The sequence below is a fragment of the Schistocerca piceifrons genome, chromosome 1, assembly GCF_021461385.2.
Source record: "Schistocerca piceifrons isolate TAMUIC-IGC-003096 chromosome 1, iqSchPice1.1, whole genome shotgun sequence".
NCBI lineage: Eukaryota > Metazoa > Arthropoda > Insecta > Orthoptera > Acrididae > Schistocerca > Schistocerca piceifrons.
In genome coordinates this window covers 279,658,686-279,676,782 of record NC_060138.1, presented here as the reverse complement: position 1 = coordinate 279,676,782, position 18,097 = coordinate 279,658,686, and the positions used below count along the sequence as shown (strand labels likewise).

At 41.3% G+C, this 18,097-nt stretch overlaps 1 protein-coding gene across 2 annotated transcripts in view; it reads left to right on the top strand.

Annotated features, from left to right (window-relative positions):
• The first annotated feature begins 7,085 nt into the window (after positions 1-7,085).
• The window catches only part of LOC124789689 (septin-2), a 349,469-nt gene continuing 338,457 nt past the window's right edge, over positions 7,086-18,097 (top strand). Inside the window, exon 1 of one of the 2 annotated variants that reach the window (XM_047257158.1) lies at positions 7,086-7,161. In XM_047257158.1, the coding sequence (XP_047113114.1) occupies positions 7,155-7,161 (7 nt within the window). In that variant the 5' untranslated portion in view covers positions 7,086-7,154. Of the gene's footprint in view, positions 7,223-18,097 lie in introns of both variants that reach the window. The other variant, XM_047257151.1, reaches the window with a different exon arrangement.

The following is an 18,097-nucleotide window of genomic DNA, read 5'->3' as shown; positions in this document are numbered from 1 at the left end:
AATAGGAAAACTAAACAGGCTTTTACTTTGGGGATAATGAAAGTAGTAATGAATGAAAAATCGAACGGTCGCCAGCCAAATTAGGCACATTAATTCGAAATATTATGTTCAAGAAAATTGAATATTAATTGTTGTAGTGACTTTCATTAAGACTCCCTTTGAATAGCATACTGAATACACACAAATACAGGACAATCTAAGTTGTGGATAGCAGTAGTTACCATTAATGCACAAACCAGTAATCATAGAAAGCAAATCTGTACCCCACTCATAATAATAAGAGTTACAATCACGATCATTACGTGACTCAGTACTGAGATGTTACTGCAGGAAGCACTGAACTAAAGTTGGACATGGAAAAGTGTCTGACTCAACTGACATATAAATACCACAAATAAAATTAAATAATACTACAGTTACACTGTTTATACTCTTATTTATAGAAATGTATCAGATTTCTTTAATAGCGATAACATTCCAATTATCTCTCTGATATGAGAATAACATGGTGGGGAGCTGTAAACTGATACTGTACCACTAGTCAAACACTATGATTATTTCAGTAGTAAGATTCAATTCCACTAAATTTAATTCTTAGCCTCACATGGAATAGTCTATGTTTTCATACTACAAAGCAAATTACTCAACTCTGAGCTCGATTAATCTAAAAAAAAAATCGTTCACGATAGCAATCAAGGCTAAACTGTGTTTCAAATAAGTTTAATTTGTGTGCCTTTTTCATCACCTGAGAAGCAGGTATTTTAGACAGTAACATTTTCACAGTCTGGCACTGAATATTAGCACATTTAATACACAGAAATAAATCACTAATTCGTTATAAACGGGATACTCGGGTTTCTGAACACTTAGGAGGGGATCCAGCATAAGTTCATGATTAGGATAAAGTTAAGGTTCAAAACACAAGTTTATAGCACTTAGATTATTATTGAAAACACTCATGCAAATTAACTGGTCCGTGCTCTGTATGCATGAAGTTGTACTCACGACTCTTGAGGTTTGAATGCTCTTTACAATTTCTTCTTGGCGACGGATTTTTAATGTGTTAGAGCCATTCCTTATTGCTGAGAGTACCACGCAACAGCCAAATCAACGTCCGAGGCAAAATGCCTTGCAAAACTGCTTCCAAATGCCTACCTTGGCACCCTCGATGTGTACCGTGCAACGGCTTACCGTTCCCACCAAGGAGCCGCCTCCGTTCGACAGCCAAAACCACCTTTCACATCGCTCCAAGCCACTTCCGTTGCGGAGGGACTTCCCTACATCTTTTACGCTATATAATACAAGTGTCCTTAGCATGAACCAGCTTCCAATATACAATGTTTTTCATAAACATACACATATTATAAAATTTCATTATTTTAAACATTAATTAGTTTTCTCTGTACACACGTTACAAACTTTAAATTTTCTGTCACAAATCAATGACCTTGTAACCTCCGTGACACAGTACTCGTTAAAGCCTGTGCTATGGTAAGTGAGCGGAATTCACCTTATGGGAAAGGATTTTCGTATAGTTATCGACCGCGTGTACCTGAATGGTGGCAAATCAGACTTACATCCACTCTGTAAAAACAATTATCCGTCAAGTAATTTCGAAATACAATTACACGTCAGGATGGATCAAAAGCAACCCAGAAGATGCTACCAATTAGATAATAATACGGTCGCCAGCTTAATTAGGCATTAACTGAGTTTCTTCCCTTTACAGTTTGGTATATATTCATGCAAAACAACAAGTTGTAACACTGCATAATATTGACGAATTTTAGAAGCAGAAAATCTAATGAACTGATAGTTTCACGTTCTGTATTGATATGGATGAATACATAACACTAACCTATAATGTATACTACAAAACTTTATACTATCTATTGATCTGATTAAAATCGGGCATAGGTTACCCTAGAAATTGCACTTTCGTGCCACACACAAAATGTCAATTTTGATAAAGATAGAAGCACTGATAAATTTTGACTTTTATATTGACTTTAACTTTTGTTGGTCAAACCAATTTAGAACACTTCAGAATTCAAATGAATGAGGGGGGACCCTGAAACTGTTATGATCGCTGTATTTAAAAAATTGATTACTGAGTGTATTATGCGTTCAAGATTTCCAGTATATAAGTTACTACTCTTTTCATCTTATTTACTGCTCATTTAAATGCCTTTAACTCTGTCTCGAAATAATAAACTTCATTACTATATCAATACTAAAGTTATCTTTCAACTTTGTTAGACCTTCGTTATTCATTTACTGGTTCATTAACAAAACATTTCTTTAAACACCATTCTAACATAGCTAGTTCTTCAAATAATTATTATTAACAAAAATTTTAATTTTCGTTTCGGGACACTCGGATTGCACAACATTTGGAAAGGACCCTGTCTAGGTTAGTTGTGAGAATAATTAAATGATTGGAAAGTTCTGGTAAAATTTAGGTTATTATTGCACCAAACAAATACAGTTCACTCTCTGATCCACACGGCTACAGTACTAAAAGTTTCAACCTGCTAGTATCGATGCGGCGGTTGGCGGGCGGCGAAATGGCGAGGCACAGAGCACACATACAACCACAGCTATGGCTCTTGATGTATCGGCACTTTAATTCTTCTTAGCGTCGCAATACTTTTCCATTTAGTGCCTATGGAATTTTGCCATGCTGTGTGGGCGTTGGAACAGCATACCCGAGGCTCAGTGAAGCTATGTCTTCCAGGAGAGCCTCCTCGCTCCAGAAGGTGTTGCTCAAACCAATGCCAAACTCCAGCTAATACTGTGCCTGTTGTGCCGTGCAGTGCCTGCGCGCATTTTCCCGCGCTCGCCTGCCATCCACCTTTTACCGCTCCCTGACAGACCGCGTATTCACCCGAGGTTCTGCATTCTACATATCCTAACACACTGCCTACGTATGGACCAGACGCACAGTTACAATTTTAAACATCTTACAACAGTCTCAACATTTGTTACATTTCAATTCTATTACAATATTACTTAACATTTGACATCAACATTAATAGTCACCTTGAAACTTATTTACAGTTTTCTTAACACAATGGCGTGAAACAAACAAAAATTGAAATCAGAACATCAATTACACAAGTTTATCGAAAAATCAGATGGAAAAAAATTACTCATATGTACAATAGTACAGCGTCGTTGTTGTTACAACCTTAAGTAACAGAGAACAAACACATCATAATCACAGATACACAGTTACATAGTATAAACCTACTTCTTATCGATATAGGTGTAACACATTCCCTCTTGGCTCTTGTACATATTGTATATTACCCGTCTCTCCCTATAGTTCACCCCTATTTTTCTCAGAATGTCGAGTTCTTTGCAATATTTCACACTGTCGAACGCTTTTGCCAGGTAGACAAATCCTGTGAACGTGTCTCTATTTTTCTTTAGTCTTGCTTCCATTACTATCCGCAATGTCAGGACTCCTCTCTGGTTCCTTTACCTTTCCTAAAGCCAAACTGACCGTCATCTAACACATCCTCAGTTTTCGTTTCCATTCTTCTGTATGTTATTCTTGTAAGCAACTTGGATTCATGAGCTGTTAAGCTGATTTTGAGATAATTCTCGCACTTGTCGGCTCTTGTAATATTCGGAGTTGTGTGGATGATATTTTCCTTCCGAAAGTCGGAAGGTATTTCGCCAGACTCATACATTCTACACAGCAACGAGAATAGTCGTTTCGTTGACACTTCCCATAATAACTTTAGAAGTTCTAATGGAACGTTATCTATCCCTTTGCCGTCTTCAATCTTAAGCCTTCCAAAGCTCTTTTAAATTCTAATTCTAATACTGGGTCCCCTATCTCATGTATATCAGCTCGTGTTTCTTCTTCTGCCACGTCCTCAGACAAGTCGTTCGCCCTCACGGAGATCTTCAACGTACTCTCCCCATCTACCACTCTCTCCTCCGCATTTAACAGTGGAATTCCCATTGCACTCTTAATGTTACTACCATTCCTTTTAATTTCACCGCAAGTTGTTTTGACTTTTCTGTATGCTGTGACAGTTCTTCACAGTTCTGCACGGAAAATGCAGAGAAGCTAAGTGACTTCTATTTCCGTATTCCTAAATTTCCCAGAACATTTTTGTACTTCCTTCTTTCATCGATCAGCTGAAGTGTTTGTTATGTTATCCATGGTTTCCACGCAGTTACTTTTTTGTAACTGTGTTTTTCTTTTCAGCAACTGTGATTGCCGTTTTTAGAGATGTCTATTCCTCTTCTACTGTACTGCCTACTGAGCTACTCATTATCAAAGTATCTTTAGTCTCTGAGAACTGCAAGCGTATCTCTTCATTCCTCAGTACTTCAGCATCCCATTTCTTTGCTCACTGATTCTTCTTGACTAGTCTCTTAAACTTCAGCTTACTCTTCATCACTACCAATTCGTAACCGGAGTTTTTATCTGCTCCTGGGTACGCCTTACAATCCAATATCTGATTTCCGAATCTCTGCCTGATCATGATACAATCTAATTGAAATCTTCCCGGATCTTCCAACCTTTTCCAACCACACCTCCTCCTCTTGTGATTCCTGAACAGAATATTCGCTGTTTCTAACTGATTTTTATTGTAGACCTCAATTAGTCTTTCTCCTCCCTCATTCCTTGTCCCAAGCCCATATTCTTCTGTAACCCTTTCTTCAGCTCCTTCCCCACAACCGCATTCCAATCCCCCATGACTAGTCGATTTTTGTCTCCTTTTACGTACTGAATTAGCCGCTCAACATCGTCAAGTACTTTCTCTATCTCTACTGCTTGTGACGTCGGTATGTATATCTGAGCCGGCCGGTGTGGCTGTGCGCTTCTAGGCGCTTCAGTCTGGAACCGCGCTGCTACTACGGTCGCAGGTACGAATCCCGCCTCGTGCATGGATGTGTTTGATGTCCTCAGGTTAGTTATGTTTAAGTAGTTCTAAGTTCTAGGGGACTGATGACCTCAGATGTTAAGTCCCATAGTGCTCAGAGCCATTTTTGAACCATGTATATCTGAACTATCGTTGTCGCTGTTGGTTTGCTGTCGACTCTGAGGAGAACACCCCTATCACAGAACTGTTCACAGTGATTCAATCTCTGCCGCACCTTCCTATTCATAACGAATCCTACTCTCGTTATAGCCTTTTCTGCTGCTGCTATTATCTTATAATCATCTAATCAAAAATCCTCGTCGTCTTTCCATTTCACTTCACTGACCCGTGCTATATCTAGACTGAGCCTTAGAATTTCCCTTTTCACATTTTCTAGCTCCCCTACCACGATCAAACTTGTGACATTCGACCCCCCGACTCGTAGAACGTTATTGGTGTTACCTTGCTGAAATGTAAGTCCATGACGGCTTACCACGAAGGGCAACAAAACGAGGCGTAGAATATTGCAGACGAACCGCTGTGCTGTAAGGGTGCCGCGGATAACAACCAAAGCGTTCCTACTTCCTGGCAGATTAAAACTGTGTGCCGGACCGAGACTCGAACTCGGGACCTTTGCCTTTCGCGATCAAGTGCTCTACCATCTGAACTAGCCAAGCACGACTCACGCCCCGTCCTCACTGCTTTACTTCCGCCAGTACCTCGTCTCCTGCTTTCCAAACTTCACAGAAGCTCTCCCGCAAACCTTGCAGAACTAGCACTCCTGGAAGAACGGATATAGCGGAGACATGGCTTAGCCACAGCCTGAGGGACGTTTCCAGAATGAGATTTTCAATCTGCAGCGGAGTGTGCGCTGATATGAAACTTCCTGGCAGATTAATATTAGCGCACACTCCGCTGCAGAGTGAAAATCTCATTCTGGAAACATCCCCCAGGCTGTGGCTAAGCCATGTCTCCGCCATATCCTTTCTTCCAGGAGTGCTAGTTCTGCAAGGTTCGCGGGAGAGCTTCTGTGAAGTTTGGAAAGTAGGAGACGAGGTACTGGCGGAAGTAAAGCTGTGAGGACGGGGCGTGAGTCGTGCTTGGGTAGTTCAGATGGTAGAGCATTTACCCGCAAAAGGAAAAGGTCCCGATTTCGAGTCTCGGTCCGGCACACAGTTTTAATCTGCCAGAAAGTTTCATATCAGCATACACTCCGCTGCAGAGTGAAAATCTCATTCTGGAAACATCGGGACTAAGTTCAAAGCACTGAAGACAATTCTACTCCAGTCAGTGAGATTCCAGGCAGTGGACGTGTCTGGAGACTCTGGACAGTTTTTCTGAAACTGAAATCATTTGTTTGTCTTGTCATGCACATCACTTCTATTTATTTGCGACCCATTAGAATAATTCCTTTGTGATGTGCTTTTTTCTTCTTTTTCTTGTTTTGTCTTGAGTTTTATTTCAATAAATTCACCAATGAACTCTCTAGAGGACTGACGCGTATCAACCATTTAAGAATTTATTGTGCACGCAATGACGAGAAACACTATTCCCAAAAAATGGATTATTCAAAAACGTGTCGCGCTCAAAATTAGTGGTGATTTCCAGTTCACATGCTACAATTTGTTTGTGATTTCTTCTCACAAATTTGAGCAATTTTGCTCAGACCTTAGCCTACAATTTTCAGGTTTGCGTACATGTCGCATTGCGCACATTTCTGGCACGCACGCCACAATTTGCCTGCGCATATGTGATGTGCGCCACCAAATCGTTACACGTGGACAGACCTTTAGTTTTAAGCAATGCTTGGAGAACTGGATGGATCTCAGACCTCATAACTGAATGCTTTACACATAGACCGAAATTCAGGTTATTACCCTCGACATCGCTTATCCCGAAGCCGGTGCCCCCTCTCACTGAGGGTGTGTTTTTTTCTTGGCGAATTTTTCGTATTGTCGGTGAAGTGGTACAGCGAACATCTGCGCCAGATGTCACTCTCGTGATCACCGAGGAAGCTGCGCGAAAAGCACTTGAGCGCCGCCGCGCATGTCGCCAACATTTGAGCGTCCCGCGCTATATCGACTACTCGCGCTACTGGAAGAGCACGCGCTCCGAGGACGCGCAGTTGGCAGCATTGCTCGGCGTGGCTCTATTGATCGGCTTCTGTCACGGAGCGGCGGCAGTCGCGACATCGATCCCGCCGTGTAGGTACGGTGGCGGTGTGGGAGCGGGGTGGCCGAGGCAACTGACAGCACGGTGCGCACAGCCATGGCAGGTTAGTGGCGCGCCGGCGGTCGCGGGGGAGGTGCGCTCCGAAAATGCTGCGCGCAGAACAGGTAAGGACGCCGCCCGCACCGAGCCGGCGACTCCTGGCGCCCAACCACTGTCCTCAAACAGTCCATGTTCTGCTGTCAACTATGTGCTTTCACTATCTGTCTTGTTATAGTGGAAATAACATGGACAAATGTTTTCTTAATTTTTATTTGTCCTTTGCGGAAAATTGTTCTATAGATGGAGATGATCAACTATGTTCAGCTATTTACGGATTTGCTCGAGTTACGCGTTTTGACGTGGCACTGTGTATTTGGGAACGAAACATTGATTTAACCTCGGCAGGACCTGAAAATTAATTATAGTGATTGCTAAATACCATTATTAACGTGAATTTCTTTCCCATGCGTGAAACAGTTGGCGCTGTAGTTAGACATGATTATGAGAAATTTTCAGCCTGTATGTACACCGGTTTTAAAGCCTTGGGGATGAGCTAACATACTAAAAATGCCTTTAGCACTAGTTAAATGCAGTACAAACATCACTGCACGGTTGAGCCGTCGTTACTATTCCCAATTTTGTGACTGTCGATACTGCTGTTTGTGTATTCAGTGCATGGTACGATTGCCCGTATCATAGTTTCGGTGGTGTTTATATTATGCATTTTTGATGAGTCTTGTTTACTTGGAACTCAAGTCTTTCAAAAGAATTGAAAATATTCTGAATGTCTTGTCGCTGGAGTGGCATGCTCTGAATATTGTACGGTGTCATTGACCTTCGTCATCGGGCTGGTCACGTGAGACCTTCCTCACTAAATTTCATATATCATATTAATCAAGATTTCATCCGTTGTTTGAGAGAAGTCTGTGTTTAATATGAAGATTTCTTTTCTGTTTAATCTTTCGCAGATTATCGCGCCTGGCAGGTTATCGCACATGGCCGGCGGGAATTGTTCGAAACGTAATGGTTATTTGCCCCGAAATACTCAAAAAGTATGAGTTACGATAAAAAAAAATTGTGAATCAGTGCTATTTATGTCGGCACGTACAGACGTCGTCAAACAAAGAATATCAATTAACACAATACGTCTGGAGAATACAATATGGAGTTCGTTCTTGTAAATAAAATTATTTCATAAATATATCGCTTACCAATCCTAGAACTTTTATTTCGTAACTCGATTAAATTCGTATCATAGTACTCACTATAAAGTAGAACTTCAAGCGTACTCTGAATTTTAATATCATTTCTACTTTTCTTTCCAGCTATTTTTCGTAGTTAACAGAATTTTCCGAGTAGTTCTTCTTATCAAAATGTAATTAACATTACTCAGTACACAGAATGTGTTTTTATGAACATACCCATGTTGTATTCTGTATATCTGTTGCACGTAGCAGTGTTTGACTTTCCGTTCCATTGAATCGAACAGTTAAACGAAATGCAGTTTGCGACTGATTTGACAAAATTAAGCTCGTTTTATTGTTTATACTTCTAACTTATAAAAAGACGACGCATACATCATTTGCTAATTCGGAGCCTTTAAAATAATTTTTCTCAATGTTCTCGTTATGGTCTCCCATTTCCTCTACCAAGGAATCTTAAATAGTTGCACTCGATATGGTCGTGTATTGGCTACGTAACTGGTTGCCGTATCTTGTCTGTTACCTAATACGTTTTAGTTGCATCAGACACGAGACAGAACGAGAAGCGTACTCCTGCTTAAAGGTATAACAGCAAACTTATCAATGAAAAACCAAACCTTCGCAGTGTTGAAATCTCTCTCTCTGCAAGTTCCAGTACTGAAGCACTGCATGACATATGGGGGAACTCACGTGCAAAATGCAAGTTACAAGAAGAGGTTCTGGCGGAAGTAAAGCTGTGAGGACAGGTCGTGAGCTGTGTCCGTATAATACAGTCGGTAAGAGCACTTGCCCGTTAAGGACTAGGTTTCGAGTTGAGTCCCGATTTAACATACCGTTTTAGTCTGCCAGGAAGTTTCCAAACAGCCCACACTCCGATATAGTTATGAATTCACTATGTGCTGTGTTGTTAGCATTGTAGGAGTGTTAGCTAAAGGGATTTCTCGGAGTACCCGTCAAGATCTTGTTTGTCTCACTTGATAATAACAAGCAATGTGTTGAAATTGGGCACATTGTTTACATCCCAGTCTCCCTGATTTCGGTTATTCGAAATTGAATTTAAGTTAGCTCAGCGTAAATCATTACTTTGAACAGGCTACATCGCATTCCCTCCACCGTCCTTCTATGACCAAACAATTCATACATCTCTTAATAACCTGTCAGGGGACTTCTCTAGCGTCCCTTACAGCGGCCTGAATTCCCGTCAAAGAGGAAAGCAAAGTGTTTACTGAAGTAATGTACTATGCTTGCAGAGACCCGCCCACTTAAAGTAAATTCCTTAGCTCCGATGATTAGCGTCCTGTACGTAATTTTGGGTAACATCGCTGCTTCGGCAAATATCTTTTTTATTTCGCTTATCGTGAATATGAAATCTATTAGATCCATGAAATCTGTTAATCGGGTGAAAGGCTGTAAATCTCCAGAGCCTGATTGTGAGTGGATATCCGGGTTAGAGGGATATTGGCTGTCAGTGGCGCCTCATATAATAAGATGCAGCATACTCGCGAATAGAACACTGATCCAGAAATCGTAGAATAACTTTATTTCCGTCTATGATCATAAAATGGTTCTGCCTTTAGACTGCCGGTTTCGGTCAGCGACAACGATCTTCAGATCTGGAGAAAAACATGGGAAAACGGAAATAAATCTACTGGACAATCAATCTTAAAACAATAAAATATGCCATAATGAAAAGTATTACTTTCAAGCATGTGGAAAATGTGCTTAAAATATGACAGGGTTAACCTAATACACTGAAATGACGAGGCATGAAATAACGATAGGCACGTATAGAAACGGCGGTAGTATCGCATACACGAGGTATAAAAGGGCAGTGCTTTGACGGAGCTGCCAGGCAAGACTGCAACAAGCATGTAATAAGCTGAGTGAATGGGCAACGAAATGGCGACTGTCTTTCAACGCCACAAAGACGCAGGCAATAGCAATTTGCAGAAGACCACTTCCACCTAACATCCAGGCCATTGAGATAAGGGGCACCCCAGTCCCGTGGTCAAAAACAGCAAAATACTTGGGTGTGACCCTTGACAGGCGATTGACATGGCAACCTCATATAGAAGATATTCGAGAGAAAGCCAGGAGAAGAATGGTACATTATTAAATTATTAAATCCAGCGTCAACACTACCATCAAGACTGGGGGTGATACTGTACCTTACACTGGTGCGACCAGTCTTAGACTACGCCGCTGTCGCGTGGGGCAATGCTGCTCCAACCCACATACAACGGCCACAAAGAATTCAGAATCGTGCTCTGAAAAGAGCACTCCATGTGCCATACCGGTTCCCAACGAATGAACTTCACCAACTCGCAAGGGTACCCTATTTGAAAGACCGATTCAGAACCACTGCAAAAACCTTTTATGAAAACACACAACAGTCAGATAATGAACTTGTACGAGAACTTGGACACAGGGTGCACTACCTGGCCTCCACCAGATGGCCCGATGACCTACGCGAATAACAAGACTACACATCTTGTGTACATATTTTTTTATATAAGTTCAATAATTTTAACAATTTTAATAATTTTACTTTTAATTTTATTTTATCTTAATTTATTTTATTTTAATTATTTTTAATCTTATTTTATTGTATTTATTATTTATTTATTTATTATTATTATCTTATACAAAAAATGTGAATGAATGAGTGTGAGAATGTGTTAACTGTAATATGTATGTGTGAGTAAAATATATATTGTGTGAATGTGTGAGCGAATGAAAAAAAGAAAAAATAAAGAAATAAAATAAATTTTACTATACAGCTAATGTATTTTTAAATCATTTAAAAGCAGAAAAAAACATGACAACCAAAAAGCTATTGTTTTAATGTCAATTTTATTATTGAAGGCGTAGCCCCATGGCTTGAACTTCCATCCTCAGACCGGGCAATCCTTGATGCCCCAATATATTCTGCAGCGCGGAGATGCCATTTGTACTCAGGTGATTCATGTGAACAGATTTCCAACGTGATGATGGCCGCGCGACGGTAATTAACAGATTTTGCACGCGGAATGGTAGATGGAACTAGACACATGGGACATTCCATTTCGGCAATCGTTAGGGAATTAAATATTCAGAGATCCATAGTGTCAGGAATGTGTCGAGAATACTAAATTTTAGGCTTTACCTCTCACCGCGGACAACGCAGTTTCCAACGACCTTCACTTTACGACCGAGAGCGTAGAATTGTCAGTGCTAACAGACAAGCAACACTGTGTGAAATAACCGCAGAAACCAATGTGGAACGTACCACGAACGTATACATTGGAACAGCGCCTGCAGCGCCTCTCCTGGGCTCGTGACCATATTGATTGGACCCTAGACGATTGGGAGACCTTGGCCTAGTCAGATGAGTCCCGATATTAGTTGGTAAGAGCTGATGGTAGGGTTAGTGCGTGGCTACTATTTGCACCCATTCATGGACTACATGTTCCCAAACAACGATGGAATTTTTGTGGACGACAATGCGCCATCGCCATGTCACAGGGCCACAGTTGTCTGCAATGGGTTTGAAGAACATTCCGGACAGTTTGAGCGAATAATTTGACCTCCCAGATCGCCCAACATGAATGCCCTCGAACATTTATCGAAAATAATCGAGAGGTTAGTTCGTGCACAAAATCCTGCGCCGGCCGCACCATCGCAATTATGGACAGCTATAGAGTCAGTATGGCTCAATATTTTTGCAGGGGCTTCCATCGACTTGTCGAGTCCATGCCACATCGATTTGCTGCTCTACATCGGGCAAAAGGAGATCCGACACGATATTAGGAGGTATCCCATGAGTTTTGTCATCAGTGCATAATGGAGCCGTGTTGGTTTCATAAAAAAATACCCACAAAATAAGCTTAGCATCGTCGCACATATTTAAAATACTGTGTAACCTAGGCTACAAAGCCGGTCCTCTAGTCATTCCGTTAATAGTGGCACTGTTCATAACAACCTGCAGTACAGTAGTCTACACGTATTCATCGATTACATAGTTTTACAAAATATACTAAAAAGATATATACTGTAGGGAAAGACTATAGTGGGTTTATCTTTCTTTTTCCTTTGTTGGATTTAGATTCCCCCCGAAGGGGGCGGACTGGCAGTACGCTGCTCTTCAGCGTACAGAATTTTTAAAACATAAGAAGATAAGAAACAATAAAAGCAGGCGATAAAACGGTAACATAAATTGTAAAACGGCGGAAAAGTGTGGAAAGTTAAAACATAAAACAAGTGGTGGGCGATGATAATAAAATACACAGGAAGCAGACAGGGGAAAATAGTAGACGGACAATTAAAAAAACACGGCGACAGTCTGGTTTCTGTTCGCAAGAGATATAAAAATCACACCCAGTAACAGTATGATGTCCGTTCCCAACACTTCGGAAAAGACGCACAACACGTAACAATCACTGGAAACACTGCACTGAAAAGTCGGCACGAAGATGACACACACCACAGGCAATGGCAGTTGGAGGGGGGGGGGGGGGGGACCAGGACAGATGAGGGGGAGTGGGTTTATCGCTTTTTTTTCTTCTTTATTGAGTTTAGATTCCCCCCCCCCCCCCTCCATAGGGGGCGGGCTGGCAGCAGCTTAGTACGCCGCTCTTCAGCCTACAGAACTTGTTTAAAAAAACAATGAAGATAAAATCGGTAACTTAAATGGTAAAATGGCGGAAAATTGTGGAACATAAAACAAAGGGTTGGTTGTGCTAATAAGACACAGGAAGCAGACATGTAAAATAATACAGACAATTAAAAAACACGACAACAGTCTGGTTTCTGTTCGCAAGAGATATAAAAATCACACCCAGCGACAGCATGATATCTGTTTGCAACACTTTGGAAAGACGAACACTTGAACACTTCACTAAAAAGTTGCCACAAATATGACACACCACAGCCGAGGGCAGACGGGGGAAACGTGGACAGATGATGGGAAAGAAAAGGGAGGAAGGAGAGGAAAAACGAAGTGGGGGTGGATTTATCGAGCGTACAAGATATTACAGCGATAAAATCAATAACTTAAAAGCAAGAATAAAGTTTAATTTAAAATTGTTAAAAAGGAAATGCTTAAGTGTTCTGAGATGCTCTTGCAGTGATTTTAGAAAAATAAATAACACAAACAAGGACAAACATATGGAGCTAACAGCATATAAAAATGAAATAAATAATTAGTGAAATAAGCTAAATGATTGAAACGAGACGGAAAGAAATCAGAGCACCCTCTGTTGGCATAGCCGCCAGACTGTAGCATGGGCGAGAAGTCTTCGGAGGAACTGAACCGCCAGAGGGCCTCTCAAACCACGCGACATGCAGTTCAAAGAAAAGAAAAAGAAAACATTGTACCAGTCACTTAATAACATTATCTAGTTAATGAAATATATTATACAAAACAGATAAGGGAAACTCAAACACGAGAATAACAAGATCAACGTACGAAAATGAAGCGAATGTGGTAATGAGCTCTATATTAGGCAACAACAAGACATATATATAAGCGGTTTCAGTGATAAATGTAGAACCTTGTCACAAAAAGCAAAGTAAGCATTGGATATAAAATGTCCATTGAGTATTCTTGTTGGATTGTGTTTTCTAGCTTCATAAATTTCAAGTTCTTATAACAGAGAGCACGGTGCTTTTGCACCCCGTGGAGAATACGCATACTATTCTCAATGTTCTTCATAGTATGACTACTGACCAGTTTTTGCTAAATGCAACGATATGGGAGTTTTGTTGCGTGACACTAAAAGAGCGCCAGTCTTTCCGGTATAATATTTATCACAATTATTACAGGGATTATTCGGAAAGTAAGGAACGATCGGTCACGAAATAGAAAATACGGTGAAAATCTGATGAAGCATTGCACAGATGCACTGGGCACTGTCTAGTACGCCCGTCGATCGCATCATGTCGCTCTTTTCAGTTCTGATCTCGCAGTGAGAACGTAAAGATGGCTAGAAATTAGTCTCCTGCCAAGTATGAGGGTCTGACGAAGGATTTTGCCTGAACCTATGCAATCCACATAACGTAACTGTCATGCGGTTCGTTCTACATGACGATTCAAATGGCTCTGAGCACTATGGGACTTAACTTCTGAGGTCATCAGTCCCCTAGAACTTAGAACTACTGAAACCTAACTAACCTAAGGACATTACACACATCCATGCCCGAGTCAGGATTCGAACCTGCGACCGTAGCGGTCGCGCGGTTCCAGACTGTAGCGCCTAGAACCGCTCGGCCACTCCGGCCGGCTACATGACAATTCTAGGCCTCACTCTGCACGGGCAATTAAGATGCTCCTGCAGCGTTTTCTATAGGAAGTGTTTGATCACCCACAATACAGCCCCTAATTGGCTACCCCTGAAGTTCATCTCTGCTCAAATGAACCGCTGGCTATGAAGACAATATTTTGACACAATCAACGAGCTGCAGTCCAGAGTAGAAAATTGTCGAAAAGCCCTGGCGGCTGTTTTCTATAATGAGGGAATTGAAAAGTTGGTACGACGCTACGACAGATGTCCAAGTCTGAGCGGCGACTGTGTAGAGAATTAGCTGGAAGGTGTAGCTAACCGTTGCAAACACAAGTCTTGATTTTCATTGTGGTTTCCATTTCCCGACCTATCTTTCCTTACTTTCCGAATAGCCCTCGTAAAATCACTCCTGTATATCCTAGACACATCAAATTTGCCACATGCATTTTTTTAACTTTTTATTTTTCACCTAGTTGCAGAGCGTTGTTAAATTGAAGCTTCGTGTACTGTGTGCCTCCCTGCTTGGTGCTTGCCGAGTAGGGCGCTGAGCGCTTGACGCTGTCCAGTAGTTTGGAACGCATTTGGAAATAGCTGCAGGGCTGTGACAGTATCGTCACAGGCATGGGGGAGAACTGGGCCATGACACGGGCCCGCCCTTTGTGCCGCACAGACTGTTCCTCATTCATGAGACTTGACATAATGGGCTATATTCTGCTTCGTTTCATTCTACACGCTCGTTCACGGCTGACGTTGTTTCACCAGGGCTGTTATAATCTTGTTCTGTTCCTAGTACTTCATACACCGTGCTCAAACGAAAAGCAAGCTTATGACACGTGCAACGGGAGAGGAGGTCATAAGACACGCTCACAGATATATCGAAACATCTCCGCTTACTCAAAACTGAGTGTATTTTATTTGCCGGCCGCTTAAAGTAGCGATTGTTATGCGGAAATAAAACGTAAATCGTTTAAATCATGGAGGAAACCTGTGTCGCTGAAACATTGCGGAATAAATACTATCGCCAAAACAAGTTTTAAGTTGACAGCGCTTTTACAAAGTAGCATAAAAATTCACCTGTTTCCTTAATAACTTCCCGCTAATTGCACCTTTAAGAGAGCGGCGCGTTCAAATCCCTTTCCAGCCACGCTCGTTTTCAATTATGACAATCAAGATTTCAGAATGATTACCACTTGCAACGACCTTTGTACACTGTAGTCTACACAAGCGAAGATGAGACTGAACATCACAATAAGTACCGTGCTTCAGAAGATGGGAAGTCCTGCTTTCCTCCAGCCTCGAAGCAATCAGCAATCAGACCGAACACGGGCCGCATTGCTAATGTCTGGACTTTCACCCACGAGAACGGTGATTCAAATTCCTCTAAAGCCTTCCTGACTTACGTTTTCTGTTTTTTTCTTTTTTTTAACTCTTCAGGTAATCCTGTGATGCTTCCTCTGAAGAGGACACTGTCCCAAATTTATTCAGCATCCTTCCCGAATCAAGCCTGTACACTAGCTCTGATGGTCTTGCTGTCGACAGGGCGTTAAATTCTAACCTACCGTACTTTCTCTTTCAGTCGAGCCTTACACGGATACAGAATATTTGAGCAGTATTCTACTGTGGGTCATGCAGACGTTCTAAAATCTCTTACTTAGGCAAACACCAGTTTCCCAATACATTGTTCTTAAATTGTAATACCAACACGTGTCTAATAGCCTTGTAAAGGAGATCTGCGTATAAATAAAATTACTACTACTACTGCTACTACTACTTCTACTGTTGCTGCCGCTGTTTACGGTGGCAATAAATCGAAGCTTGCCATCAGCTTAATCTACAAACGGGTCTGTGATCGTTCCACTTACAGCCATCCCACAGTAAGGCATATGTAGGACTCGTCTGATACCAGTTATGACTGTGTAAGCAATTTTATGAAATGTACAACTCAGCTTTTTTATATATATACCGAAGGCTAGTTGCCAGACTCCCCTCAGGTCCGACTGCAGTCATAAATTTTTATCGAATAATGCTTCTATATACATACTCGAGCCCTTGCTAGAAGTCTGCGACATCAACTAACACTATCTGCTATGTCAATACATAATACGAATACTACTTCTTCTGTTACTTATCTTTGGACACAGTTGACTATTTTTTCCAGTTGTGGCTTATTTCAACCACTCATTTCGCAGACACACAGATTTTGTACAACAGTATCATTAGCTTGATATTTTTTAATTTTTTTTGGTTTCATGTATCCTTTCTTACTGGGACGCTATTAAAGCATCTGCTTGGCGGGACACAAACGCTGCAATCCAGAGCAGTACTATGTTCAGTTTAGTCAAATCGGACAATATATACATATATATATTGAGTCCTATTTCCATCGACTCTAATGACTTTTTGAATTCGTTTCTGAAGATAGTTTCGTTGCTGCTCTTTGTTCTTGATAATTCGCAGCCTTTCACCGTAGATTGTGACCTGTACAAGGAAGAAAAATCATAAGACGAAAACAAAATCCGGTAGCATTCTAATGACTACCTCGTTTTCCATTCTTGTGAACAGCCATTTCATTAGTAGTATACGAGTAGAAATGCTGTGACGAAGAGCGGCAGTCTTTGCAAAAAAGGGGTCCAGAGAAGACCATGACCTGTTCTTGATAACCTCCTCCATGCTAGCTCCTTTGTCGGTCAAATTAAACTACCGCAACGACGAGCACACTGTTCCCAGTCAGTGTTCTGTTTGAAGTCCAGTCCATGCAGAACTTACCATTCTCGTACATTACACGTCACCAGTCTAATGTTTGATGCGCCTTACAGCATACTTGAATTTTCCAGTTTCAGACTCAAAATACAATATATATTACATTCTCATTTACGGGGCTCAAGCTAAAGTATACGAGCTCAAACCACCAGTCGCATGCCTTATTTGAGACTGTATCCCTGATGCTGCTATATGACAATTGTCGTACTGTCTAGCAAAGACAGTTTATCGCCCAAATTTACAGGTCTTCTCCATTCTTAGCAACGAATATACAGGGTTTTTCAAAAATGACCGGTATATTTGAAACGGCAATAAAAACTAAACGAGCAGCGATAGAAATACACCGTTTGTTGCAATATGCTTGGGACAACAGTACATTTTCAGGCGGACAAACTTTCGAAATTACAGTAGTTACAATTTTCAACAACAGATGGCGCTGCAAGTGATGTGAAAGATATAGAAGACAACGCAGTCTGTGGGTGCGCCATTCTGTACATCGTCTTTCTGCTGTAAGCGTGTGCTGTTCACAACGTGCAAGTGTGCTGTAGACAGCATGGTTTATTCCTTAGAACAGAGGATTTTTCTGGTGTTGGAATTCCACCGCCTAGAACACAGTGTTGTTGCAACAAGACGAAGTTTTCAACGGAGGTTTAATGTAACCAAAGGACCGAAAAGCGATACAATAAAGGATCTGTTTGAAAAATTTCAACGGACTGGGAACGTGACGGATGAACGTGCTGGGAAGGTAGGGCGACCGCGTACGGCAACCACAGAGGGC